This window comes from Schistocerca gregaria, chromosome 1 (assembly GCF_023897955.1).
Source record: "Schistocerca gregaria isolate iqSchGreg1 chromosome 1, iqSchGreg1.2, whole genome shotgun sequence".
In the NCBI taxonomy this organism is placed as follows: domain Eukaryota; kingdom Metazoa; phylum Arthropoda; class Insecta; order Orthoptera; family Acrididae; genus Schistocerca; species Schistocerca gregaria.
Window position 1 is genome coordinate 830882096 of NC_064920.1, and position 27718 is coordinate 830909813.

The 27718-nt window shown below is 37.3% G+C and overlaps 1 protein-coding gene across 2 annotated transcripts in view; it reads left to right on the forward strand.

Moving 5' to 3' along the window:
• Positions 1-706: 706 nt before the first annotated feature.
• Positions 707-27718, forward strand: part of LOC126272020 (glutamate dehydrogenase, mitochondrial-like) — a 196262-nt gene continuing 169250 nt past the window's right edge. The window contains exons 1-3 of one of the 2 annotated variants that reach the window (XM_049974528.1): positions 1044-1201; positions 1294-1539; positions 21144-21344. In XM_049974528.1, the coding sequence (XP_049830485.1) occupies positions 1296-1539; positions 21144-21344 (445 nt within the window). In that variant the 5' untranslated portion in view covers positions 1044-1201; positions 1294-1295. Of the gene's footprint in view, positions 1540-21143; positions 21345-27718 lie in introns of both variants that reach the window. The other variant, XM_049974518.1, reaches the window with a different exon arrangement.

Sequence of the window (27718 nt, forward strand, 5' to 3'; positions counted from 1 at the left end):
GCAGTGCTATATGAAATGGTCACGAATACGATTCTCGCTAACGTTAACCAACTTCATGTCAAGTACACTACTGCTGAATTTACAATGATTTTATTTACAGTACGGTAACCTTCTTTACAAAACTAATACTGGTGCTAGGATCCCTCAGCTTGTCAGCCAGTTTCAACACAGTAAAACGCACGTGAGTAATTTAACTTCCATTTCCACGCTCTTCAAAATTATCGTACCTGGCACAGGATTTGAACCAGCAACAGCATCCGAATTGCACTACTAACAGAACTAATGTATAACCAAATATTAGAATTTCTGCGGATGCGTAAAATATAGTATCTTATTTCTAACATACAGCAGATATTAAAGAATTAATTTCCCTCGAAGTTTTTCATTAAACCAACTTGAATATGGCAGTACACATCACATGACACATCAAAAACTGATGTATTGTACAATAGCCATTACAGTACTGTATGTCATTGATCAAAGCCAGCGACTACTCTCGTGCTCACATATCTGCTTACAATAAAGTAACGAAATGCCTTTCTGTATTTGAACTACTAGCACGAACGAGATTATGACATCAAAAATGAGGCGAAGGAAACAGCAAGTAACGTATCTTAGCTGTTGGCCGACATGTTGTTGTAGCCTCAAAATTTCGAAAGTTGTGACCTCAGTTTTTCAAATGACTCATTAAATTGACCTTTCATTTGTCTTGCACTGGATGTACCTAATATTTTGGCCGCCATGTCTTTGACCTCTATTTTAAAAGTAGACCACAAACACTTGCTGCCATTCCCAAATCGATATTTATGCAAATTGACGACCGAAATACACCGTTCAGGCCCGCGAACTGCGGTACAAGCATCCGATTTACTAAATGACAATCTTCGCCGATCAGCCGATTATAGTTGGCTGACTGACCGAAACAATTGTTCAGGTGCGCCTTCATTTATAATTCAATATAGTTTTGTTCTTAATGTCTCCTCCAATGACATCAGCGACGAAATTGCAAGGAGCAACGACTTGTAGTAGTATCTTGTATTGTTGAAAATTATGTTGACTGTCTACTGTTCACTAAATAAATTAGTTGCTCACATCTTGTGATGTAAAACATAATTTTCAATAGAATAAAGCGTCACATTAACCCAGGAACAATGCTTCATCTCATTAGACGCACTAAACATTTATTCCCACTGCAGAAGAGGTACTTATACAGGAGTCCCCCGGCATATTATGGAACGAATCTGAGTGCGTTAAACGAGTCAGTCCTAGAGGAAGTTAATCCATCATTTACAGAGATGATTGATTACTTTTTTAAGAAAGCCGTTATTCAAGTCAGACCAAGGCTTTGTGATATATTAAGAGAGAAGAAACTAGAAGAAGACGCCATACCCAACAGAATTGACGGAATATTACAGACAATGCGGGCGACCGAAAGAATCCTTCGCATTTACTTTCCTTTTCGCAGAGATGACGGGACGTATGAAATGATGGAGACGTATACTGTGCACCACAGTCAGCACAGGTTGCCGGTAAAAGGAGGTAAGGCTTCCGCTTCAACCAATTCACACTTTTAGTAGGATGTCGTGTTGAAGTAATTACTTGACACTTAAGTAACGTAATTCTGCAGATTCTAAAATAGCACAACAAAAAGGTTTTGAACGTAAGTAACGATCTGAATTTTGTAACGGTTGTTTAAAATGTATCATCGTCGAAGCAGTCTTAATGTAGCCCAACTGCTTTTTATATTATATTAAACGAACATCTGTTTGGAGCGATATTACTGTACTGTGTCTTGTTTACAGTAGTATTCTGACTGCATTAGGGGTGTTGCGCAGGGAAGCTATGTATGCCTCTTTGATATGGTATTGGGTATAACTGTAACACTAAGAAGCATTCATAGTAACGTTAAACGCTTGAATTAAACGGAATGGATTATTAATTTTTTATATCTCTGGCAAGTCCAACATTAAACTGAGTTCTCGGTCAGTGTTTGACAGAACATGACAACAATATAAAAAAGGAAACACTTTCCTGGCGTTCTGCATCTATTAATTATTGTCGGTCCATTGGATCACCTGATGTTGACCAAAGAAGCCGTAATCGCGAACGCATTTACGGTGTCTTAGGTCTTCATAAGATGACTTGACAATGGTCGAATAGGTTCGTGACTAGATTAATAGTTGCAGTATGTGAGGAAAGCGTTTCCCTTTCGTTGATATTAAACTGACTCGATCGTTGACGGTCATGTATGGTCGCTGTTAAAATCATGTCTTATATGCTCAGCATAGGAAATGAGGGTAGGTAACTGGAATCCGCCAAACAATCTATCTCAGTTTGCAGCTTATTGATCTTTATTTGAGCGCACTACATTGAACAATGTAGGGTAGCCTGGTGTTATTTTCAGAGAAAAAGTAACTTTTGCGGTAATTCTGATGCCGGTACGATTTTTTAAATAATTTCACATGACTAACCATTATCTCACGTAAGATACTAAATAAAATGGCATCTAGAAATTTCCCACTGGTCGGCACGTCATAAAGGAAAAGTAGAATATGCGGCACCGTGGCTTCGTGGATTATGTTGTTGACAGACTCGTTATCAACGTAGCAGTTGACAGTTCCACAACTGAAATGTATTTCTCGGATTCGGAAAAGTAGCTAATTAATACAGTGGCTTCAGTATTCAACTTCCTGCATCACACATAGCTCGCTCAGAAAAATTACCCAAAGTTCAGAATTTTCATCACTCTTATTTGTATTTTGCCGTGTTAGGTGAGAAAGAGAGCATTTTATGCTTTCTTTCTGGTCACATTAGATGCACCCGGTAGAGCTGGAGTTTTGCCGAATATTATTTCATTCTCTTTACAAATTAAATAACATTCGAAGCCATATTGTTTCTCTGCTCGTCTCTTTTGCATCTAAATTGCAATGCTCACTTCATTGCAAGTTAGTTGGACAAGCTGGCTGATCAGTGCGTTACATGCGCCGGTAAAGCCTTTGTCACCCATTATCCCTCAGTCTATGTGCATGTAACAGCGTACAACGTATCCTTATTCTTATGATGAACACTTAATGATATTGTAATTAGTCCAAGAATGCATAACCCACAGACGTAATGGTAAACAGTGCTCTTAAAAGTGTAATTGAGTGTTTTGTGTGAATGGCCTCTCAATTTCAAAAAGACGCAACATATTCAGTTCTGCACATCCAGGTCTACTACACCAATAAGTGTAACAAACCGCGAGGAAATAATACATTAGGGTATGGAAACTTCTAAATCTTTAGGTGTCCATATCGATGAGAATTTAAACTGGAAAAGCACATTTTAGAAATTCTGAAACAACTTGTCACACTTTCACTTAGAACCATAGCAAATCTAGGAGAAAGCAAATCAGTAAGTTAACATTTTGCATATTTTCATTTAGTAATAATAATAATAATAATGATAATAACAATAATAATAATTTAAGAGTTCTAGTTTCCCGGGTACTGGTAATGAGTCTCTTCCACTTCGTCCTGTCCCAATACACCTGTTCACAGAGAACATCATCCACTGTCCATTCTCTGGTCACTAGATCAGCTTTAATCAAGTCCATCCATCAGGTTTGAGGTCTTCCTTGAGCTCTTTTCCCATCCACCTGTCTTTCCAAATTTATTTTGGCTGTTCTAGTTGGCTCCATTCTCATCACATGCCCGTACCATCGAAGCCTAGATGTGTCAATTCGACCTAACATGGATGTCTTTATTCCAGCTTCTTTCCTCACCTCCTCATTCCTTAACTTGTCCATCTTGGTCTTCTGGATGGTTTATCTGAGAAATTTCATCTCTGATGCTTGCAGCCTTGATGATTCTCTTTTTGCGTGGTACATGTTTCAGTACCATAGGTCAATATTGGTATGAAATAGCTATTAAACATCATCAGTTTGGCCAATTTTGGAATCAAGTCGTCCAATAAAAATGATCTTACTTGTTAGTAGAATTCACATCCTTTTTGCATTTCTGAGCAAATTATCACTGGAAATTACACAGTAAGGAAAACTGTTCACACACTCTAGTTGGTGGTCACCTAGTTTTACACTTGCTGGTTGTCCATCTCTGTTGACTACCACCACCGCTGTCTTGGACTTGCTGATGTTGAGGTTACATTTCTGGAACTGATATTTCCATTCATCGAGTCTGATCTGTACTTCCTCATCAGTTTCACCCCATATCGTGATGTTATCAGCAAAGGCAGATGCTTTCAGTTCACGTTCTCCTTGACATTCTTCATTTTAGTATCCATAACGGTGATGAATAGTAGTGGGGACAGTGCACTTTCTTGCTGAACTCCACTCTTGGTCTCAAACAATGATGATCGTCCTTCCCTAATTTGTACACAGCTACTACAGTATTTGTTCATCATTGAATTTTTCTTTTTAGTCCTTCAGGCACAGTTTTTCCTCAGGCATTCCCAGATATTGTCTCTTATAACACTATCATAGGCGTTATCTGTATCCAGGAATACAACGACCATGTTCTTGCCTTTTTCCCAGTACTTTTCTATGAACATGCGGGTGCTAAAAATTTGATCTATTTTGATCTGTTACTTCTGAAGTCATATTGTTCCTCCTCCAGCTGTGGTTCTGGGATACTTGTCAGTCTCTCTTCTATGATCTTCTCAAGTATTTTCAGCCCATGAGACAATAGGGTTATTCCTCTATAGTTGGTGCGTTTACGCCTGCTAGATTAGATTAGATTTACTTTCATTCCAATTGATCCATAGTGAGGAGGTCCTCCAGGATGTGGAACATGTCAGAAAAACAACAATACATGACAAATATTTACAACTAAAACAAATAAGCTAATGTACCATTGATAGATTCTTTAGTGACACAGTCCTAGTGTTTGGAAGTCTGTGTCAGAATCTTTGTCTGATCGTAATTCATTCTGCGTCATTCCAAGAGGCAGTGTTCAGCAACCACCAACTTGTTAGGCTGCTGCAGTCTGGTGTGGCACTGATGTTCTTGGCAACAATCTTTGATAGTATGCACCATCTGACCTATGCAAATCAAGCTACATTCGCAGGGACTCTAGTAGGCTCTGGATTTCCGTAGTCCTAGCTCATACTTTACATTACCAAGCAGTGCCTGTGTCTTAATTGGTGGGCAGAAGACAATCTTCACTTGATGTTTTTGAAGAATTTGACTTATCTTAGCCAGGATGTAGACAAGAGGCCTGGGTGAAAGGTTTTGGTGATGGAGAAGAAGGCACACTTCTTCATAGTGTGTGGAGAAGGATCAGACGTTGCAGTGCACAATCAATAGGTCATACGAGGGGCGTTTGAAAAGTCTGTGCAAAAATAAATACTACTTATGTGTTTGGGATAAACCTTTTTTATTTTAAGACACAGTCTCCTTTTAGACTTACATACACTTCGTCCAACGCTGTTCTAATTTGTTGATCCTTTCTGAATAATAGGAATTGTCCAAGTCTGCAAAATAGCTATTAGTTGCTGCAATCACCTACTTGTTTGAATAAAATCTTTGTCCCGCCAGCCATTTCTTCAAATTGGGGCACAAATAGTAGTCCAAGGGCGACAAGTCTGCAGAATAGGGAGGATGTGAAATGAGTTGGAATCCTATTTCCATTAGTTTTGCGACCACAACTGCTGAGGTTCATATCTTTTATGTGCTTAAGACTTTTGGTTTGAGGTCTGTTTGGATAAATTCACTGGCACTACCTCCACTCTTAACTTGCCATTAGCCTGAAGAACCGGACATGAAGAAGTTTGAATTATGTATCTGGATTTAGCCAGGTTTCAGACAAGAGGATTGTGTGAAAGGTTTTGGTAATGGGAAAGAAGGCACATTTCTTCATAGTGTGTGGAGGTCATACAAGGACTTTTTTGCTGTCCAATCGCAGGCGTTTTCTTGCAGCTCGGTTTTCAAATAGTCCAATAATGATGAATAATATGCACTTGTCATAGTTTCCCCTTCTCCAGATAGTTGTTGAGGATAATCCCTTGCAAATCCCAAAAGACAGTCACCCTAACCTTTCCGGCCGAAGGACTGGTCTTCACCTTATTTGGTGCACATTTTCCCTTTGTAACCCATTGTTTAGATTATTGTTTCGTCTCAGGAGTGCAGTTATGTATCTATGTTTCATCCACAGTGATGAAACAACGCTCAAAGTCCTGGGGATTCTTCCTGAACAGCTGCAAACCATCCTTGCAACACTTCACACGATTCCGTTTTTGGGCAAGCGTGAGCAATTGCAGAACCCATCTTGCAGATAGCTTTCCATGTCCAAATGTTTATGCAAAATATTATGTACCCATTCATTCGAGATGCCCACGACACCAGCAATCTCATAAACCTTAACTCTTCTGTCATCCATTACCATATCATGGATTTTATCAATGATTTCTGGAGTCGTAACCTCCACTAGGTGTCCAGAACGTTCAACACCTTTTGCGCACATATGGCCACTCCAAAAATTTTGAAACCACTTTTAAACTGTTCTAATTGAAATGCAGAGTCACCGTAATGTTTATCAAGCTTCTCATTAGTCTCCTGAGGCATTTTGCCTTTCATAAAGTAATGTTTAATCATCACATGAAATTCTTCTTCGTCCACTTTTTGACAATCACTAGACTTCCTTGATTCACACGAATGCCCATCACAAAGAAATAGACCGATATGGCTGAAACTTGGTGTGCATTGTTTCCAAAGATGCTACTAACTAAACATGACCTCTCAGACTTTGCATGGACTTTTAAAATGACCCTCGTACATGTACTTCTAGATGGCTTGCAGCATTTAGTTTGATGTACTTATCCCTGTGTGAGACAAGCACCACTGTCCAACATTTTGAACAGCCAGAAATGTATATCAATTGCAGGAGCTGGAAGAATACAATCATATACGATGTGCATGTAGTTTTGTGATACTGCAAGTTTAAAGTTCCATGGAAATCTATAATTTTTAAGACAAAATAGAAACCTCCTTTGTACTCTAAAAGATAATTTAATACCTTGTAAAATGCAAAGTGAAATACTCCTCTCTTTGTGCTATGTAACACTAAATGTAGAGTCATAGAGTCATTCTAATATATATAACACATCACTCAGACTAATAAATTTTGTATTGAGTTTGTTATGTCAGTGAAATTCCTCTGTTTCATCATTGTTCTCATTATTTCTAGTACATGATCAATAGAATTATTGATATGCTGCAGGTATGTGCATTAATCTGGAGTGACTTTTTATATTTTATTGGCAGCTGAATAGGTCTGGTTCAGCAGCTTTTCCTTTTCTCCTAATATGAGTATCCACTGATGTGAGGACACCTATGTCTGAATAGCAATGCTTTACACTTAATAAATGGGATCTACAGATGTGAATAGGATAGGTTTTGAGATTAATGTTTTAAGATTATTCAAACTCCTGAAGCCTTCTCTTTTCATTTTGAGCACAATAAAATCTTTTAGACTTGGAAATTTCTGTGCATTCATCTAGTGTGTAGAAGTGTACACTCTGTCAGTTTCTTGCATACACTTCAGTGCTACAAAAATTGTGATCGCAAGACAGTCTTGTCTGACCTACCATAAGGAAAAGTCATGCTGGACAGATTCAAATCTTTTACTAGCCACAAGCTTTCCAAAGCAATAAAAGCCCAGTTCTTGGCCTGTCCTTTGCAGATATCTGTGTTTATGTGGAGATGTTGTTGTTGAGGTTTAGTTACCTACAAATATTTTTCCAAGTGGCACCCATCTCTCTGAACCCTTCCCTCCTCCTTTCTCACTTTACAGAAACATATATCCCATATTTGATCCATTATGATACTGTTGTTAAGAAGCCATAATTTCCTCTTGTAAAATGCTGGCCAAGCTATTAGCTTAGGTTTGTCGAACTTTTTTTGCATAAACATTGTAATTACTTGCTGCTCTTTTGGCTTCTCTTTAGCCAGAGTCACAGTCATATTTAGCCCACTGTCATCTTCTGAGACGGATTTCACATTGTTGCTTCTTTTTGCATTTATTGACTTTTCTGTCAGTTCTTGGTAGAATTAATTATACATTATGAATGAAAAAACACATGACACTAATGTAACATTCTGCAATATTTATTATTTTTACAAACCAGTTTTCTACCATTACTACATTATGTACAAAAATAAATGTGTGAGGCTGTGAAATAGTTGTGGGATCAAAGATCTTAAAATAGTCTAACTACAGAGTATCTCATTTTGTTTCCAAAGATGACAATTGTTAATGTTTGATTTAAGACTAATATGAAATACATTATTTAAATAAGAGTGAGATGTAAAAATATTTGGCTTAGATAAAATGTGACGCATCAATATTGAACTATATGACAAATTACAATGATAGTTCTGAGAGGAAAAATATTTATTATAAGTTAAACAAAGTGTAGTAAAATTAGGTGACATGTTTCAAGGGGAGAATGAAAAACATAATTTTGTCCTGAAAGGTCAAATACTACTAATTGATACAATATAATAAGTGTGACTAAACAGGAAAATGAAACAACTTAATTTTTTTCCTATAACATCTGCTGCACATAATTCTGGGTTGTTCTTTGCCATCAGAAATGTATCACATTTGGAATAAGTGTCGATTTCTGGCAGTCTGAAGCCCATGTTAAATTTGGTTACAAAAGTTTCTCTTATTTTACTTTCAGATACAGTAGGATCATACTTTTCGATGCAGCATTATGAGTATGTATCCCAAAAAAGGATGCAATTGTAAAAACATATTCCATATACACTTAATTCAAGTTATTTTCCCTTCTGTAATGAATAACTGCTATATTTTGTATGGCATTGAGAAATCTCTAATGCCTTGTATAGCTTCATCTTGAAATATATGTTGTATTTTCCACATTTACCTGAAAGAAAAAAACATGAGTTTACACTTTGGTTCCTAACACAAATATTTCAAGAGTATTGTATTTGTCACAGGTGGATATCTTTATAGTACATTGTGACATTTAAACCTCTTCTATCTTCTTTTTTAACTGTGAAACCATTGTTTATTAACTTTTGTGAATATCATTCTTCTCAGCTATTGCTGTGAGCCATGAACCCTTAGGAAAGCTTAATGATACCTGAAAATATAACAACCCTATTTGACACGCGATATTGCAGTGCCTGTTTTATTCTAAATTATGATGCAATATTCCATCGGACACGCATGCATGTCCATTATAGAGATGATGGTTGTCCATAATAGCAACTGTAAATACGTTTCATGAATTCTATCTATATTATGTGTTTTTGGTAGTCTTTTTGGGATAGCTGTGAAGGAAAGTAAGATAAAATATAATAAATTTATAAGGTGTTAATCCATTCTTCTTTATAGAATTGAAACAGATCTCCACTTTCTCAGAACCATTTTCAGGCTTGGATCTAGGGTAGGGCAAACTGGGCTATCTGCCTTGGGCAGCAATTTTAGGGGGCGCCAAATTCATATTCTTGAAGGGGGGGGGGGGGGGGGGGAGTTTCACGGAGCACCTAGCATCCAATGCATGTTGGTCTATTTATTGATTGTTCATTATGATTTTGAAACTGATCCCTATTGATTTTTGAATGCATACTAAAGTTGCTTCATTGGTTTACGGGCATCATGTTCGATGATGTTGAGGAAACTGCACAATATTTCAATGAGACAGCTGCTCGTCTTCTTCAGTTGCTTACTTATGTGTTCACCAATATTTATGCCGAATTGCTAGAAAAGTGCAAGTGCCAAGGGTTGTGCCTATAATGTCACTGTGGATGAATCATAGAGCACAATGACATCCAGTGCCCCTACGTGGAAGTGGATAGAAGGATCTTTGTCTGTCCCTAATTCAAGCTGTGTCTGGTGTCAAGACAGTGTTTAGCCACAGCAGACTTTTCTGGCTGCCCCAGTCTGGTATGATGTCTATGTTCAGCTCATCTATCCTTAACAGTGTGACAAACAGTGTACGATTCCCTACACTGGCATGGAATTTTATATATTCCTGGTCTCTTTAGAAATAGATCATCTTTAACAGACCCCAGCATAGTTTGCACTCGCACTTGAGGGTGGAAGACAAATTTTATTTTATGTTTTTTAAGCAGCCTGCCAATCTTAATGGACACACCACCAACATACAGTAGAAAAACCATCCTTGTGGCATTCTCTGTTTCTTCTGGCTGTTCTTTAGCTTTAGTGCATGCAGGTTTAAATGCGCCATGTATCTGTTCATCAGAGTACCCGTTTCATACAAACACAGAGCGAAGATGGCTAAGCTCTTCTGATAAGCTTCTTGCATCTGAGAGAATTCTAGCCCTATGAACAAGAGTCCACAATATGCCACTGCATTGAGATGGGTGATGGCAGGTCGTAGTTCATAGATATAGGTCAGTGTCAGTTGGCTTGTGAAACACACTAACCCATGGCACCATCTTCTTTTCTCTGGACCAAGACATCAAGAAACAGGGGGTCTCCATTTATCTTCAATTCCATGGTGAAGCAAACGCTTGTATGGAGGGAGTTAAGATGTTCCAGAAATGCAGGAAACATTGCTGCTCCATGTGTCCAAAGTACAAAGGTGTCTTCAGGAACACTTACCACTGGCTAAGTGCTTTTTCCTTGAAGTCTTCCATAAAAAGGTTAGCTACTACAGGAGACACAGGGCTTCCCAAAGCAACACAGTCAGTCTGCTCAAAATAGTGTTTGTTAAACAAAAAGTAAGTTGAGGTAAACACATGTTTGACTAGATGTCCTCCTCCAACCTAGTTCTCATAAATTGTAATGAATCCACCAAAGGTACTTGTGTGAACAAAGAGACCACATCAAAACTCACAAATGTGTCAGCTGGTTCAAGGGGCAAAGTCCTCAGTATAACATCTTCTGAGTTTCTAATGTGATGTTCACATTTTTCTAACAATGTCTTAGAAGAGAAGCCAGATGTTTGGCCAGGGAATATGCTGCGGCTCCTACATTGCTCATGATGGGGTGAAGAGGAACCTCTTCCTTATGGATCTGAGCTAGCCCTTAAAGTCATGTTGGAACTGGCGCTTGTACTCTTAAGCTCTTTTTAGGATCTTCCGCAAACTGGCTGGATTTGTCTTTTGTTTAACTGCGTCAGTTGGATCCTTCTGGAGATGACAGTAGACTGAGTCCTGCAGTTATGTTGCCGAAATAAGATGTTGCAGGCAAAAGAACAGTAGCATTTCCCATGTCAGCAGGTAATATCACTATTTATGTGTCTTCTCTTAAGGAACAGAGAACTTGCCTTTCTTCAGTGTTGATGTTCTACTTTGGTGCAAGCATCCTTGTTAAAACCCTGCGAGCCTCTTGCCTTATTTCCTCAGGAGTCTCACTCGGAAGTTTCAGAATACCTTGCTCAATTGCACTGATAAAATCGTTGATAGGTAAGGTCTTTAGAGTGGGCACAAACTTCAGCCCCTTTTCCAAAACCAATATTGCAGCACCACTCTGTTGTTTATCTGAGAAATTAAACACAGTACGTCTACATGGTTTATGTTTTTGCGATGATTGGCGTGTAAGGTGATGCAACTTCAAAGTTTGATGCACCACGGGCTGCTGTCATGTCCAGTCCAAAAGTGACCACATTGCACTGTCCACCTTCTGTGAGGAATCCACTGACAGACATGACAAGATATTCAGTTGTAGTGAGAGCAAGCTCCTGGAGACTCTGTCTGATTATCGCCTAGTATAATGGATTCTTTCTTCACCAGTGCCATGCTGGCTCATTGTTTGATCCTCTTGGCGGCCACAGAGTCTACATAATGAGTGAACTTCACAAATGTTGGTATAGTTTGCTGGTCCTGTCAACCCAGTTAAAGCGCAAGAGAGCACAATAGTCTGTTTCTCTTTTGTGGAGTTTATCAAACTCACATACTTTGTTGACTATCTCCTCCCCATAGAGGTACCAGGTGTGCTGTTTAAGACTTTCCTGACATAGTATCTGCTTCTTTGGTTCACGGGCATCACGTTACATAATGTGGAGGAGGCAGCACAATATTTCAACAAGACAGCTGCTCATCTTCAGATGCTTACTGATCTGATGCTGCAATGACTCACCAATATATATGCTGACTTACTGTAGAAAGACAGCCATCGTACACGAATCATAGAGCACAGCGACATCCAGTGCCTCCTGCTGGACAAATGGGCCACGGGATTCTCATTTGTGGTGCAGGAAAAATCTGCAACCTACGAGCTGGGATCACGAATCTCAACAAAATGGCGTGTAGCAGACTATCATTCATAGGGCGAGAATTATCTCAGATGCAGGTAGCTTATCAGCAGGGCTTAACCATCTTCACTCTGTGTTTGTACCAAATGGGTACTCTGATAAACAGATCCATAATGCATTTAGACATGCACACACTAAAGCTCAAGAACACCAAGAAGAAGCAGTGAACTCCACGATGATGATCTTTCTACCATATATTGGTAGCATGTCCTTTAAGATTGGCAGGTTGTTCAAAAAACATCAAATCAAATCTGTATTCTGCCCTCCACTGCAAGTGCAAACTATGCTGGGTTCTGTTAAAGATTATCTAGGTATAAGGAGACCAGTGATATATAAAATCCATTGCCTGTTTGAAAATAATACATTGGCCAGATGTGTCGCACTGTCAAGGATAGATGTGCTGAACGTAGACATCATACCAGACTGGGTCAACCAGAAAAGTCTGCTTTGACTAAACACTGTCTTGAAATGGGACCAGTACGAACTACAGAGAGACAAAAATCCTTCCATCTGCTTCCATGCACTGGGACTTCGTCATTAAAGAAGCAGTTGAAATTCATATAAGTAACAACCTTATCAATAGAGTCATGAGATTTCAACTCAGCAAGGCATGGAACCAGCACTGGTGGAACTAAGGCATCATCAGCCACAGGCAAATAAATCTGAGGTAACACAGGCAGAGAATCAAAGTACGCACACTTAAACAGGGGGCCAATCTCTGCCTGCATGTATGCAGAACTGCTACATGCGGTCACACTTTTTCCCATGTCGCAAATGAGAAGCCCATAGCTACACCTATTTTCACTCATTGCTTGCATATGGCATCATATTTTGGGGTAATTCATTACTGAGGAATAAAGTATTTATTGCACAAAAGCGTGTAATCAGAACTATAGCTGGAGTCCACCCAAGATCATCCTGCAGACATTTATTTAAGGATCTAGGGATATTAACAGTAGCTTTTCAGTATATATACTCTCTTATGAAACTTGTTATTAACAACCAAACGCAATTCATAAGTAATAGCAGTGTGCATAACTACAATACTAGGAGAAAGGATGATCTTCACTATTCAAGATTAACTCTAACTTTGCCACAGAAATGGGTGAATTATACTGCCACTAAAGTCTTTGGTCACTTACCAAATAGTATCAAAAGTCTGGCAGATAACCAACAAGTATTTAAGAAGAAATTAAAAGAATTTCTGAATGACAACTCCTCCTACTCCATAGAGGAATTTTTAGATATAAATTAAGAAAAAAAAACCAAACAAAAAGTTATAAAAATTAAAAAAAACAAAAAATAAAAAAGTTGTTATATTAACTTAATTATGTTGTTAAATTAACTTAATTATGTCATGTATTGGAAAATTTGACTCTTTCCACATCATTACGAAATATCGTATTCATGATCCATGGAACTAGTATTAATCTAATCTAATCTAATCTAACCTAATCTAATCTAATCATTTATCTGGCTGTGCTCTATGATTCATTTCTGATGATGTTATGGTGTCAACCCTTGGTGCCTACACATTTCTAATGTCAGCCTATAAATTGGCAAGTGATTGCAGCAACACATCAGTAAGCACCTGAGAATGAGGAGCAGCTGTCTCGTCAAAATATTGTGCAACTTCCACAACATTATACAGTATGACACCCGTGAACAAATGAAGTAGTTACGGCATTGGGAGAGTCTTAAACAGCACACATTCTGAGTTGTTTCCGGAACAAAACATAAGTTGATTTTTGAATGGTACGGTACATAATGTACATGATGTCTCTGCTAGGGGAACCCCCGTTGCATCAAGAAATGAAACACTTTACCACAAACAAAAGGGGACAGGACTGAGTTGAATAAATCTGAATGGGTGAATACCAATTGCTGTTTGTTTATGTGGTTGATTGGGGGTGCAAATGATAAATGCTGTTATAATTATTAGCGAAATAATGGACTCAAGACTACGAGAGTGGAAATAAGTGACTAACAGGAATAAGAGGCGGGTAAGATTAGCTAAAGTGAAGCCATTGTTCAAAAAGGGTGAAAAAACAGATATAACAAATTATAGGCCAGTCTCTCTACTATCTGTTTTTTCTAAAATAATTGAAAAAATCTTTTATAAAATACTTGTAGATTTCATTGAAAAAAGTAAACTTTTATCAACTACACAGCATGGTTTCCGAAAATGTAAATCCACTGAGACAGCTATTATCAATTTCTTAAATGCAGCTTTAAATGCATTAGATAAAAAAAAAACATGTAGCAGCAATATTCCTAGATCTTTCACAAGCATTTGACATCATTAGCCATGGTCTTTGGCTTAGAAAGCTAGAAAATGTTGGTGTCAGAGGCTCAGCCTATGAATGAGTAAAGTCATATCTACAAAACAGACACCTAATAGTTGAAGTCTTGTACAAAGAAGGAAAAAAATTAACTTCCTATCAATCAGAAAAAAAGTGCGTTAAATAAGGTGTGCCGCAGGGTTCCGTACTGGGACCAGTCCGGTTCTTGCTGTTTGTAAATGACCTGGAACCATCCAGCCCTAACTATAAGTACATTAAATATGCCGATGATACAAATATACTTATCAAAGTAAAGACCCAAGAAGAGCTCCAAAATGAACACACATAAAACAAACACTATGCATCTACACACAGTGCAGAATAAACAGCCTTTAACTGCAACCATAGAACTGTTAGGCAAAAGACTTGAAACTGTAAATAGCACCAAATTTTTGGGAGTTTGGATCCAATATGACCTAAGATGGCAGAAAAACACACAACACGTATGTAGTAAGTTAAATACTATTTGTTATAGTATAAAAATTCTTGCTGGATGCACATCTATGCAAGCCATAAAAAGTGTGTACTATGCCCAAGCAGAATCATTACTAAGATATGGTTTAATTTTCTGGGAAAATTCACCACCCAGCAAAAGCTGTTTTATTGCACAAAAAAGAGTTATAAGAGCCATGGAAGGCTTAGCACCTCATTCTTCATGCAAACCCCCATTTAAAAAGCTTCATATTCTTCCATTACAATGCCTATATATCCTAGAAACAATAATGTTTATAAGGAAAATCGTAGATGAAAATAACCAAATTGCTCCAAAAAATCAAAATATCCATTCATACAACACAAGAAATAATCAAGATTTACATATGCAGTTTTCACATGCAACACTAAAACAAAAAGGACCCTTGTCAGCAAGAAAAAAAACTGTATAACAAACTACCTGCAGAAATTAAGGCAATAACTAGCATGCATAAATTCGAAACTGCAGTGAGTGACTACTTGCTACAGAATGGTTACTATAGTGTTGATGAATGTTTTATCTACAGTGTAAATATGTGAAAAATTTAAATAGTTTATACAATTAAGGCCAAAATAAGAAATGTGTACATTAGATTTATCTGTGTATTATATGTTGTCTATTACATATATGTGTGTGTCTGTATAAACAAGGCCGAAAGTATGAAATGTGTGCGTGTAAAATTTATTTGTGAAATGTTATTCCCATATGTTAGAGTTATAATGCTAGACACTGAAAACCATACAACAGCTTTTTCTGTTAAACTTTATTGCAAATTATTTGACTTGTCCTATATCATTATGTACCCCTGTACAGTGTATGATTCACAGGACCAATAAATATAAAATACAATACAATACAATATTATTTTCTTGGGATATCCAAGAAAACGAAATTTTGACAGAAAATTTTTGCCAGATCACTACACAACTAAGGGCCAGTCATACAGTCCTTGGTTAGCAGCTGCTAAGCTCTATTCTTGGAATATCTTGGAAAACACATTGTGTGAACCTGTAATGATGACTAACAGGAGATTAAACATAGAATAACTAAACCGATGATTCTGGCAGGGTTAGTGAAGTTAACCGGAGAATAAGATTTGACAATGGCTGGAATAGTTACAGAATTAGTGATCACAAGATATTTTGTTAGAATGATGAAGGAGAAGACACGGAGACATCTCACAGATTATATGACAGAATATGGCAATTCAAAATTTATATCAAAATTTCATGCTAGTACTACTTTTCGATCTTATGCTTGAGGAATGAGTGTATATGACTGAAAAGTGCAACTGTTTCCTAACATAAAATGTTTTGCTTGTAATAGGCTTAATAGGCATTTGATATTGGTGCTTCATAAATTATATTCTGTCGTGTTACTTATGTAAATGAGGTAGACAAAAATAGCTATTTGTTCCAAAACAGTCTCACTTATTTGGCTTGTGTTACAGTTGTTGCCACTTAGAAATGCCTATTTTGTTCTACCTAGCAGACAGTGACAAAATAGACATAATCAAACTGAGAAACCACAACAGTCTTGGATACTATTCACATTAATAGTTGTATCAGTATTATACAATGATATTTTTATTTTTCATGTGCCAAAATGTTTGACGAACTTTGATGAGGTAATAGATTCTTTTGCAGAAAGGAAGGAACACTGTGTAAAGCTGTAACAAGATGAGAGAGAAAAAATGCTGGGACCTAAGGATTGAAGAAATGTGTATCATCTTGCTTGTCTCTTGTCTTCACTGGTTTTATGTTTCCTATGTTTAATTTTACACCACGCAAAAGAGAAGGTTGTCAGTTAATAGGAATAAAGAGTGCAAATTTTCTCAAGAGTTCTTATTCTTCCCGTCACAAATAATCCCACCCAGTATTAAAAGTGATTTAGAGATGTCAGACTAGCCAGCTCGGAGTAGGAGAGGCACCACAGGACATCTTAAATTCCACTGTCCTGAATATAGATATGTTGGCTTCCATAGCAAAATATACACATTTGAATTCCACAGAGCAAAATACAGTGAAGTGCGATAGAAGAATGCTGGGTGAAGAGTTGTGGTACTACATGTAGGCACACTTAAGACAAAATAACATGCCTTACATTTCCTCAGACATATATATTTTATATATATCACTCTTCAGAAAGATGTGCACTACAAATTGAACATTTTTGAAAAATTGATTTTTTTTAACCTTTTAGACATCCTATCAAAACACTCACGTGGGAGGTGGCGAGTGGTTGGGGCAGGTTGGGGGGGGGGGGGGGGGGTGGTTTGGAAATATTAAATATTGTAAATCTGTGGCTGACCATTTTTATGCAGCTCATCCAGTAAATATTCTGAACATCAAAGTTTCTTACATCCAAAAAAGAATGGATAATGTTTTCTTTTTACCCAAGTGGTTTTGTGTATTATTTATGTGAGCAAGTACAGTGCCTTGCAAGAGAGGCTGCTGAACAGTCTTGCAGGTTTTGGAGGTCACACACTGCTGCATTACATTGAAGTTTGGCCTTCTTTTTCTGTCATTTATCAGTTTTGGGATGTTTCTTCATTTACTCTAGTTGTATCCTTAACAGCCCAGTACTGATAGCTCTGAAAAAGAGTTCCAAAATGTGGAGTAATGTTATATGTGTTACCCCTCTCATGAAAAATCCAAGTTTTAGACCTTCTCCCCCTTGGGTGTTAGTCATTTTGAAAAAATCCCCAAGACAACACTTTTTCAGATGTTCCTCAATAGCTTGGTTCCACTGCATTTTAGATAAAAATATGCCATTATCAGTTTTAAAGAGCGTTACATTTCCTGTGAGATACATGCATAATAGAGGCCTTGAAAATCTGCAAAAATTGAAGAAGTTGCAAAAAGTTGGAGATGTCAGTGGTTTCACCTTTAATAACTTTTTTTTGCAGTTTTGTGCATTACACCCGATGGCTAGAGGATTTAATTTTTTTGAAGATTCACATGAAATATTTGTAATTACTCCCTATATATGCCCAGAAATGTTGCATTAACAATCTTAGTGAAAGTGGACTTGAAACTGAAAATACTATTCTCAGTCAAAAATAGCATTCCTGAATGTAATTTCACCTTTAAGCCAGGATGTATGCAATATATATACATATGTACTTCATGAGATTACTGTAATTTCTGGCGAAGGCATTCGCAAATTGACAAAGTCTTCGTTTTACTCAGCCTCCACACCTTTACCAAATGATAATGATATGGGGAACAGCAAAGTTAATGTGATAGATGGTGGTTAACTCCTACACAGAGTTCACTCAAAATGGAGCAAATGTTTTTCTGCTGTTTTTAAAAGATTGATGACCAACATACATTGATCTCATGGTCAAACGTCTGTGGTAGTCTTTGTTTGGTATCCTACAGGAAAAAATACAAGGAGCACAGAAAGCTCTGAAAGAGCTCTTGTTCCAGGCTACAACCTTGTGCAAAATTTCTTTCTGATTGTGCCATGTTTTTGCAGATTCCAAAGGATAAATTGATATTGAAGGAAGAAACAAATCCCATTTTATCTCATCACTTCAGAAGTAATTTTAGCAATCCCAAATTGTCACCAAGCAGGTAATAAAAGATCAGGAGTGTCAAATGTGAAATTTTCATTGTCATTGTCTAAGAGGAGACATTGATCTTTTGGTTTTGGTGATGGCTTTAATGCTGGAAAGTGTGTTCTTTTACAGATCTGGAATGGGTAACACGAAAATGTGCTGTACTCCAAAACACCCTTCAAAAATAAAGATAGTGTCTTAAAACATTATATATCTACAAGCAATAAGTGGTTGTGATATCACTTCTGCTCTGTTTGGCCAGGAGAAATCAGATTTTTGCACCACACTTGAGAATGATGCTTTCCACTGAAAAAAAAATTCTTTTTTCAGAGAACCAATTGCAGAAACAGAGAAAATTGTGGAAGTAACTGAAAATTCCTTGTTGCACTTTATAGAGATACCTCGAACATTTCTAAAAATGGGTTGTGATATATTCACTCTTCTGAAGCTGCTACAAACACCAATTTTGATTTGGCATACCTACCTCGAGAAATGGATGCAGTTTAATATCATGCATGTAGTACTCATCTGCAAGTACAAACAAGTATGGGGTTTGAAAAAGACACCCTTAAGTGGGGCTGGAAGAAGGATATTGGTGGTCTAACTTCAGTCTCAATGAATAAAAAGCAGCTCCACAGGCATTGCTGACCGTAATTTCATGCCAGTGTAAAAAGACTTTTGGTGACAAATGCAGCTGCAGAAATAGCAGGATGTCAGTACTTCATTGTATTTATTCACTGTGAATTCAAATCATCAGTAATGTGCTGGAGGTTGAATTCAACATGGAAGACGATGAGTTAGATGATCCACTGCCTTGGTCGAAATTATGAATTTCACACACTAATCATGTCTGATGGAAAACAACAGGAATTGATGAATTTTAAACTTAAAATTCTGTAAATACCATTTAAATAAAACTTAAGATCTATTTTTAAACTTTATTTTGTTGAAATATAGTTATATGTAAAATTAGTTTTTTTTCTTTTTCAAAAATAAATATTCCCAAGAAACTACATTAATCTCATGAACTACACATGTAAGTTACATACATAATGACTTAAAGATGATATACATTCAGGAGTCCTTTTTTACTGAGGATGGTGTTTTGTTTGAAGTCCACCTTCATTACAACTGTTAATGCAACATTTCTTGGTGTGTATAGGGTGTAATTAAAAATATTTTCTATGAATCTTGAAGGAAATAAATCCTCTACAACACAGGGTATTGTGTATTCTGCATGAAACTTAAAAAAGAGGTTATTAAGGGGAAAGCACTGATATCTTTAACATTTTAAGATTTCTTGACATTTTTGCATATTGTCAGAGCCTCATAATTCAGTAACTGTTACCCATTTTCCATGTTACACAAGAATCTTGAAAGAAATTAAACGCTCTATAAAATTGATAATACCATATTTTCCCCTCAAATGCAGAGGATGTGAGCTACTGAGGGAAAACTGAAAAAAGTACCAGTTCTTAGAGGTTTTTTCAAGACTGCAGATAATGCACAAGGAGAGAGGAGGTCTACAACTCTTGATTTTTTATGAGAGGGTAATACACATGACAGACATAAAAAGCAAAGTTACTCTACCTTTTGCAGTCCAATTCTCTACTGTGTTATGACATATAAAGTGCAAAATAGTCTCAGAACTCATGTGATGTACAGTCATAAGCCACACAAAAAATTACTTAGTGCTTAAATGGCATTCATGGTTCAAATGGCTCTGAGCACTATGGGACTTAACATCTGAGGTCATCAGTCCCCTAGACCTTAGAACTATTTAAACCTAACTAACCAAAGGACATCACACACATCCATGCCCGAAGCAGGATTCGAACTTGCGACCGTAGCGATTGCGCGGTTCCAGACTGAAGCGCCTAGAACTGCTTGGCCACACCGGCCGGCGGCATTCATGAAAAAAATATTTTTACAAGTATGTTACCATTAAAACTGTATTATTACAGTGTTAAACATTTGAAGTATGTCCATAAAGGTTTCTCATTAACACAAAAGATGGCAATCAAAGGTGTGAGCAACAAAGTCATAAGACACTAACACTGGTTGCCAGTAATAAATATTTTTTTATACTTATCAAAATTTCATCTGAGCTGGAACTGTAACTTGATGGAAATTCTCATAACTGCCATTAACAAATATTTGTTGAATATGTGAGTGTGCTTCAGGTGTTCCTGAGCTATCTGCCATTTTACAGCACTGCGTGACTATCCATGGTCTGAAAATATTTCCAGATGGTAGACTTTAAAACTGTACTACATCATTTTCTACCATCTTTTGCAGAAAGACTTTTTTTCAATGTTAAGAAACTCATAGAATGAGAAACTCAGTTTCAGTTTCAAAAAAATCATGGCTTGTGACTATATATCTCTGATGCATCAATTACCTAAGATGTAATAAAAGAAAATTCAGTTACAATTTTTTCCAACATGCTGTAAGTGCTACTCTGTAGTCTTGTGGTAAAAATAAATTATGCAACAATATGACTGTCTAACAACCATTTCAGGTATTCGATTCTCTCTTGGAGTATCTCCTGATGAAGTTGAAGCCTTGGCTATGATAATGACATTCAAGTGTGCAACTGTACAGGTTCCTTTTGGAGGAGGCAAAGGTGGAATTAAAATGAATCCAAAGTGTTATACTAAACTTGAAATTGAAAAGATTACTAGGCGATATGCACTTGAACTGATGAAGAGAAAGTTTTTAGGTAAGGAAGAACCATATTTAGCATTACTTTAAAAAACCTTACAGATAGAAGATAAAAAGTTGGAATCTCTGTATAAAACAGGAAATGTCCTGACTGACTGACTGACAGAAATAGAAAATTTGAAAAGGGTGTTGATCTTATACAGTAACCTTCATTTAAGAAGGGGTTTTTCAAAATTCTACTCCTAAGGGGTGAAATAGGTGATGAATGGTTTTTTGAAAGTATTTCACTATTGTGGCAACTTTGAAGCTAGAACAATGAAAATTTTGTATTTGGTTTCCTGGTAAAAATAAGAAAATACATGTCTCATCATTTTTGGAAATTCAGTCTCTAAGAGGGTGTGGTACTTATGATTTTTTAAAAATAAATCATTATCAAAGAACTACTAAGCATTTTTAAACAGTATAATGGAAAGGTAAGTTGCCAATCACCTTACAGCGGAGATGCTGAGTTGCAGACAGGCACAACAAAAAGACTGCCACAAATAAAGCTTTCCGCCTGTAAGATCTTCATCAAAAATAGACAACTGCATGAGCGTGCCTTCAGTTGCTTGAGACTGCAGTCGTGAGTTGCATTTGTGTGAGTATGTGTGTCTGTCATCTATTTTTGACGAAGGCCTTACTGACCCAAAGCTCTATTCATGACAGTATTTTCGCTGTGCCTGTCTGTGACTCATCATCTGTGCCATATGGTGAGTGACAAATTTCCTTTTCATAATATTGTTACATTCCATTCTGGTTTTCCATTGTTTAATTTAAGTATTTTTAAAATTACATAAATGAAAACTGGTACTGGACTTCTCAGTTTGAAATTAAAAAAAAAAAAAAAATAAATAAATAAAAAAAACTTTCATTGCTTATAGAAATTCAACCCATAAGAGGGTAAAATAGGGGATGAAAACATTTATGAAAATATTTCATTATGAAAGCGGAATGGCTTTTTGGTTAGAAGTATATTTAGAAGAGATCATGCTTTCATGTACTTAATAAATGTGAAGTTTAGACAGTGTTGCAGTTTGTGAACTAAATCAAAGATAGATATTTAACAGTCACTGTGACAAATTGGCTTTGTCATGTAAAAAAAAAAAAAAAAGCAATTAAAAGAAATGCACCTTTAATTTGTTAGTTTTTCAGTAGGCTTAATATACGTTTATAAAATTATTTTTGTCAATATTACAATGGAAACTAATCATTACTGATGACAAAATAGAAACAACATGTAAATGCAAATCCCTGTAGTGGAATATCCATTTGATATAAGGGAATTCAGTACTGGTTGTAAGACTTGTGCTAATAACTATAGGACCACTTACCCGATTTATCTCTTTCTTTTTTTAACTCACTATATTAAATTAGGCGTGTTGGAACCCTTTAATTATGCAAAGACTGATAGCCATGTAAATGGTCATCAACCCTTTGATTGGATGTAGAGTTACCCTTGAGCACTGAAAAATTGTGCAGACCATACAGCATTCACGAGTGAAGTGGCAGGCACTGAGCTAGTTGGAGATAATTAGTATTTTATGTTACATGACACAAAACTCTATTTCCTTTGACTCCTTTTATTCTCAGTAGAGGAAAGGCTGAAATACTCAGTAAGTCTGAACAGATGTTTCCATACTAAGTATATTACCATATACTTTAAAAAACTTGACACAACGAAGGAAAGAGAACTTCCATTGTTCTAGATGCAGGCAAAAGAAACAATTTACATAATGGTGAGGAAGAAAATGGCAACCACTCATACTATTTGCCCATGGTTTAGCTTGTCACACATCAAAGAAGCAGGCTCCTATATTACAATCTATAAAGAAAAATTATCCTCAAGGTAAAATATGTAAAATCTGATAATCCAATCAGCTGCCTGATGATGGGCCCAAATCCAAAACTGGATTTGGAGAAAAAAGTTGTTCATACAGAAATAGAGTGGTAGGTTGCAATTTTCTTTCTGAAAGGTATCTCCAAAAAAATGCTAGATGGTCTTAATGCATCATGGATTAAATAAAAAGTTGTAAATGTTGAATACAGCATGATGATGCGAAATTAAGCATTTTCCAGCTTGTTGACATTATTTTCATATCTGTTTACATGTTGTAAAAAATAATGAAAAAAAAAAATTCAACAGCTGCTACTAAATACATCGTCCTTCTTTATTACAAATACTACTAGTCCGTAGATAAAAAAATAACTAGCCATGTCATAAAAAGAAACATTTTTGAATAAAATGTTCTCAGTTTTCATTTTGCATCAATTGAAATGGAAGTCTCACGCTTTCAATAGCATTCGCCACTGTTGTCCTTGGGTGTAAAAGTTCAGACTTATGCAGTAGGCAAGGCATCTATCTTATATATGTGAATCAGCACTGTCTAGAATATTCCAGTAGTCCAAATTAATGTGTGCACAGGAAAGTGAGCCACGCACCCCACCACTGCACTGGTCTGCTGTGATTGTTGTGAGGGATCGGCACTGTATTCAGAACTTCTACTTATGCCACCCTGTAATTGTTAAGCATTTTTTCCCTTTTCATTTTGTGACCAAAACCTACCACTGCACTCTGCTAGTGGTGTACCACTTTTGCTGTTGAAATTATTACACCACAACCCAATCTCGGCTTCCCATTTTATGGTATAATCCTTATATGTAGTTGCCTGATCCAAGATTCTAATCTCTTCAAATACTTTTCTGTGTCTGTTTCTTAGCCAATTTCTCTGATGGTCAACTTTGGCTGGTTCTCATTGTTTTATGTGGTGCCTGTGTTCAGCGTATTGATCAGTAACTGTATGGATGGTTTGTCCATTGTAAATATTGTCACATGTAGGGACAAAGGCACATGTCTGCATGTATGTAAGTGTATTTGTGCATTTTTCTCCAGCTCATCAAAGGATAAATCCAAAAGCTAGTAAATTTTCCTCCTTTTGTGTGTGCCTGTCGACAAATCAAAGCTTCTACTTTTCGGTAAGTAGTCTTTTTTAACAGCAAAGTATTTTTTACATTCTACAAAAACTTTCCTTTGACATCAGTATCATATATTATAGATACATGAAGGAGGATCAGAAAGTATTGCACAATAATTTTATTCTACCCTAGTATTACAGCTGAAATGTTGAAATTTCATGACGATATACCATAGTTTGAAGTTTGTCCTGCAGAGGCTATTTTGTTTTCATGTGAGCTCTAGTGAGAGAAGCCTGAACTATGAAACAAGCATGCTGTGCATGTTTTTCATCAAGTTCTGAAGAGCAGTGAAGTGTAGTTTGATATTTGCTGGCCAAAGTGTATAAACCAACTGAAATTCACAGAAGCGTGCATGGCATGTATGGGGATGACTGTATGGACTGGAGCAATTCTCCAGGTGGTGTGCATTCTGCCAAGGGTGCCATGTGAACTTTAGTGATTTGCCACAGTCCCGGTGGGTGGTAACAGTTGCAACCCCACAGACTGTTGGAGCCATTGAGACAGCAATTTTGAATGACCACTGTGTAGAACTGCAAACCTTATCACTGCAGTTCAACAGTACCCATGGTGCGGGTTTCAATATTGTACATGACTAACTGAAATTTTGGAAAGTTTGTGCTCGCTGGTTGCCTAAGAACCTGACAGACAACCACAAAGGCGAGTGAATGATGACAAGCTGGGATCACTTCACGTGTTTTTCCATAGAAGGGCATGACTTTCTGAAAGAAATCATCACTGGTGATGAGTTGTTGGCATACCACTACATGTGCAAAACCAAGCAGGCCTCTACAGAGTGGAAACATGCTGGTTCCCCAGTATGAATAAAATTCTGTGTGACTCAGCCTACTGGGGAAGTGTTTGTGACAGTGTTCTAGGACATGCATGGTGTGCTGTCGGTGGACTGTGCCGGAAACAGGACCACTGTGAATGCTGCAGCCAGCATTAAAACTTTGGTTGAGCTGGGTGGTGTCCTTTGTGACAAATGCCACAACATTAATGCTGCCAGTGTCCAGATCTTCATGACAATGCTCACCCACATGTTGCTGCTCCTGTTTGGGGGGAAAATCACCAAATTTTGGTGGGAGTTGCTCCAGCATTCAACTTACAGTCCGGACCTCGGCACCACTGAACTTCCATCTGTTTGGTCTCATGAAGAAATTTCTAGCTGGCCAACACTGCAAAAGATATGGAGGTGAAATCAACAGTCTGCAGATGGCTATACTCCAACCAAATGGAATTCTGTGAACAACACATATTGATACTGGTACCACAATGCAAGAAATGTGTTGAGAACATTGGTGACTCTATAGAAAAGTTAGTAAAATATGTAAGTTAAGCTAATTTGTGATTTTTTTGTTTTTCTAGCTATTAAACAATTTGGTGATAAAAAATGCATGTTACTTTCTGATCTTCCCTCACACACACACACACACACACACACACACACACACACACACACACTCACACACACACCAGGTGATTTTTTTCCACTGTGTGCAAACTCAAGAGATTGATCAATGAGAGGATATGGAACAAAAAAGGTTCTATGACCTTAGACCCTTTATTCAATCATACCTTGTTACGGAGACTGCAGTTTATTATGCACTGTATCATGTAGCCACAGTTACAGTATGCGTGGTTTCCTCCTAGAGGGTGGTACTGTTCCTTATACATCATGTCCTAGCACCCTCTCCTGCCATAGTAAATGGTAATGTTGTGTCCAGTCCACTTCTCTTGGTGACTCGCCTTGTAGTGGATGTGATACAGCATTGTACACAATGGTTCTGTATTAAAATCAACAGCTTGCCGATGTGGTGTACACTTATGGAAAGACAAATGGCAATGGGCAGTGGGCAACAAGGTTGTATCAGGAGACCTATCCCTGCTGACAGCTACCACAGTGTTCAATGTCTGCAAAAGTGTTTTGCATTTTGTCTGAGACAGGGTTGTTTTAGAAAGCAGGAAATCATTAAGGATGTACCTGAAATGTTCAGACACCGGACTTGGAGAAAAATATGATTAATGCTGTAGATGACCACTGTGTCAGTACCAGGCAGTTGGCCCGCCAGTACAGGATAAGCCAGACGATCATGCAGAACATTCTCCATGACAATTGTTACTACCATTATCACTTACAGTGTGTGCAGGGCTTGCCAGTGACAGACTTTCCACATCGGGAGCAGTTTGGTCACTGTTTTCTTCACCAGGGAACCACGATACCAAGGATTTGTGTCATCCATCATATTCCCAGATGAGGCAATCTTTATGTGGATTGGCATCTTCAACTTTCATAATGGTCATCTGTGGGTTAGTATACAGAACCCCAATGGTACAGCGACAGTGAATCATCAGCATCAGTGCAGCTGGAATGTGTGGGATGGGATAATTGGTGACTGTATTTTTGGAATCAGTCTTGCTTCCACATAGCCTAACAGGCCGGAACTATCGGTGTTTCTTGTGGTTTACTTTACCTTCCCTGCTGCAAGAGGTGCCATTGATAATTCAAAGGGTTATGGGCTGCTACATGATGGTACTCCAGCCCACTTCACCGTTAAAGTCCGTACGCATCTCAGTCATGTGATGAGGGGTCCAGTTGGATGGCCTACTCATTCACCAGATCTCAAGCCATGCAATTTCTGGTTATGGAACCATCTCAAAAGTATGGTGTATGCAGAGTCCATTCCAGATGTGGAAACACTGGAGCATCGTATTCGTATTTTTGCAGTGCTTTTGACACTGTTCGGATATGAACATGTCAAACAGAACATGCTATGGCACGGGCATGCTTGCATTGAGACATGTGAAATCATTTTCACCACATACTGGAACAGCGGCTGCATGGTACAGAGCTTATTAGACCTCAGTCTCTGTAACCATGTATGATTGAATAAATAGTTTCTTAGCATGTAAACCATGCATTTCTGGAATAAGTTCATTAGATTTTTTTTGTTCCAAGTATCCTCTCAATGATCAATCCCTAGAGTTTGTATACAGTGGAATAAATGAAGAAATCACCACTCATACACACACACACACACACATGCATACACATGCACGCGCAATCTCACACACACACACACACACACCTATGATATCTCTCCAAATGTTTAGGGTTATATGTAAAAATCGAGGTAAATCAGTCAAGATTTTTTTCGATACTTTTGCTAATAATACCTCTGCCTGTCTGAATGCTTATTAGAATATATTTGTAAAAATGTGAAGTAAATTGGTCAAGAACGTTTTGAGATTTTTGATAAAAACATTAAACAACAAATTGTCCTTTTATAATAGCGTAGATTATTGCGCTTTTAGTTCTATTAATTTGATATGTGTAGCCATGCTTGGGTACTAACAACTACACTGTTGCATGACCATAACAAAAACTAGAATGAACTTGTATTGTGTAAAATCCATAAAATA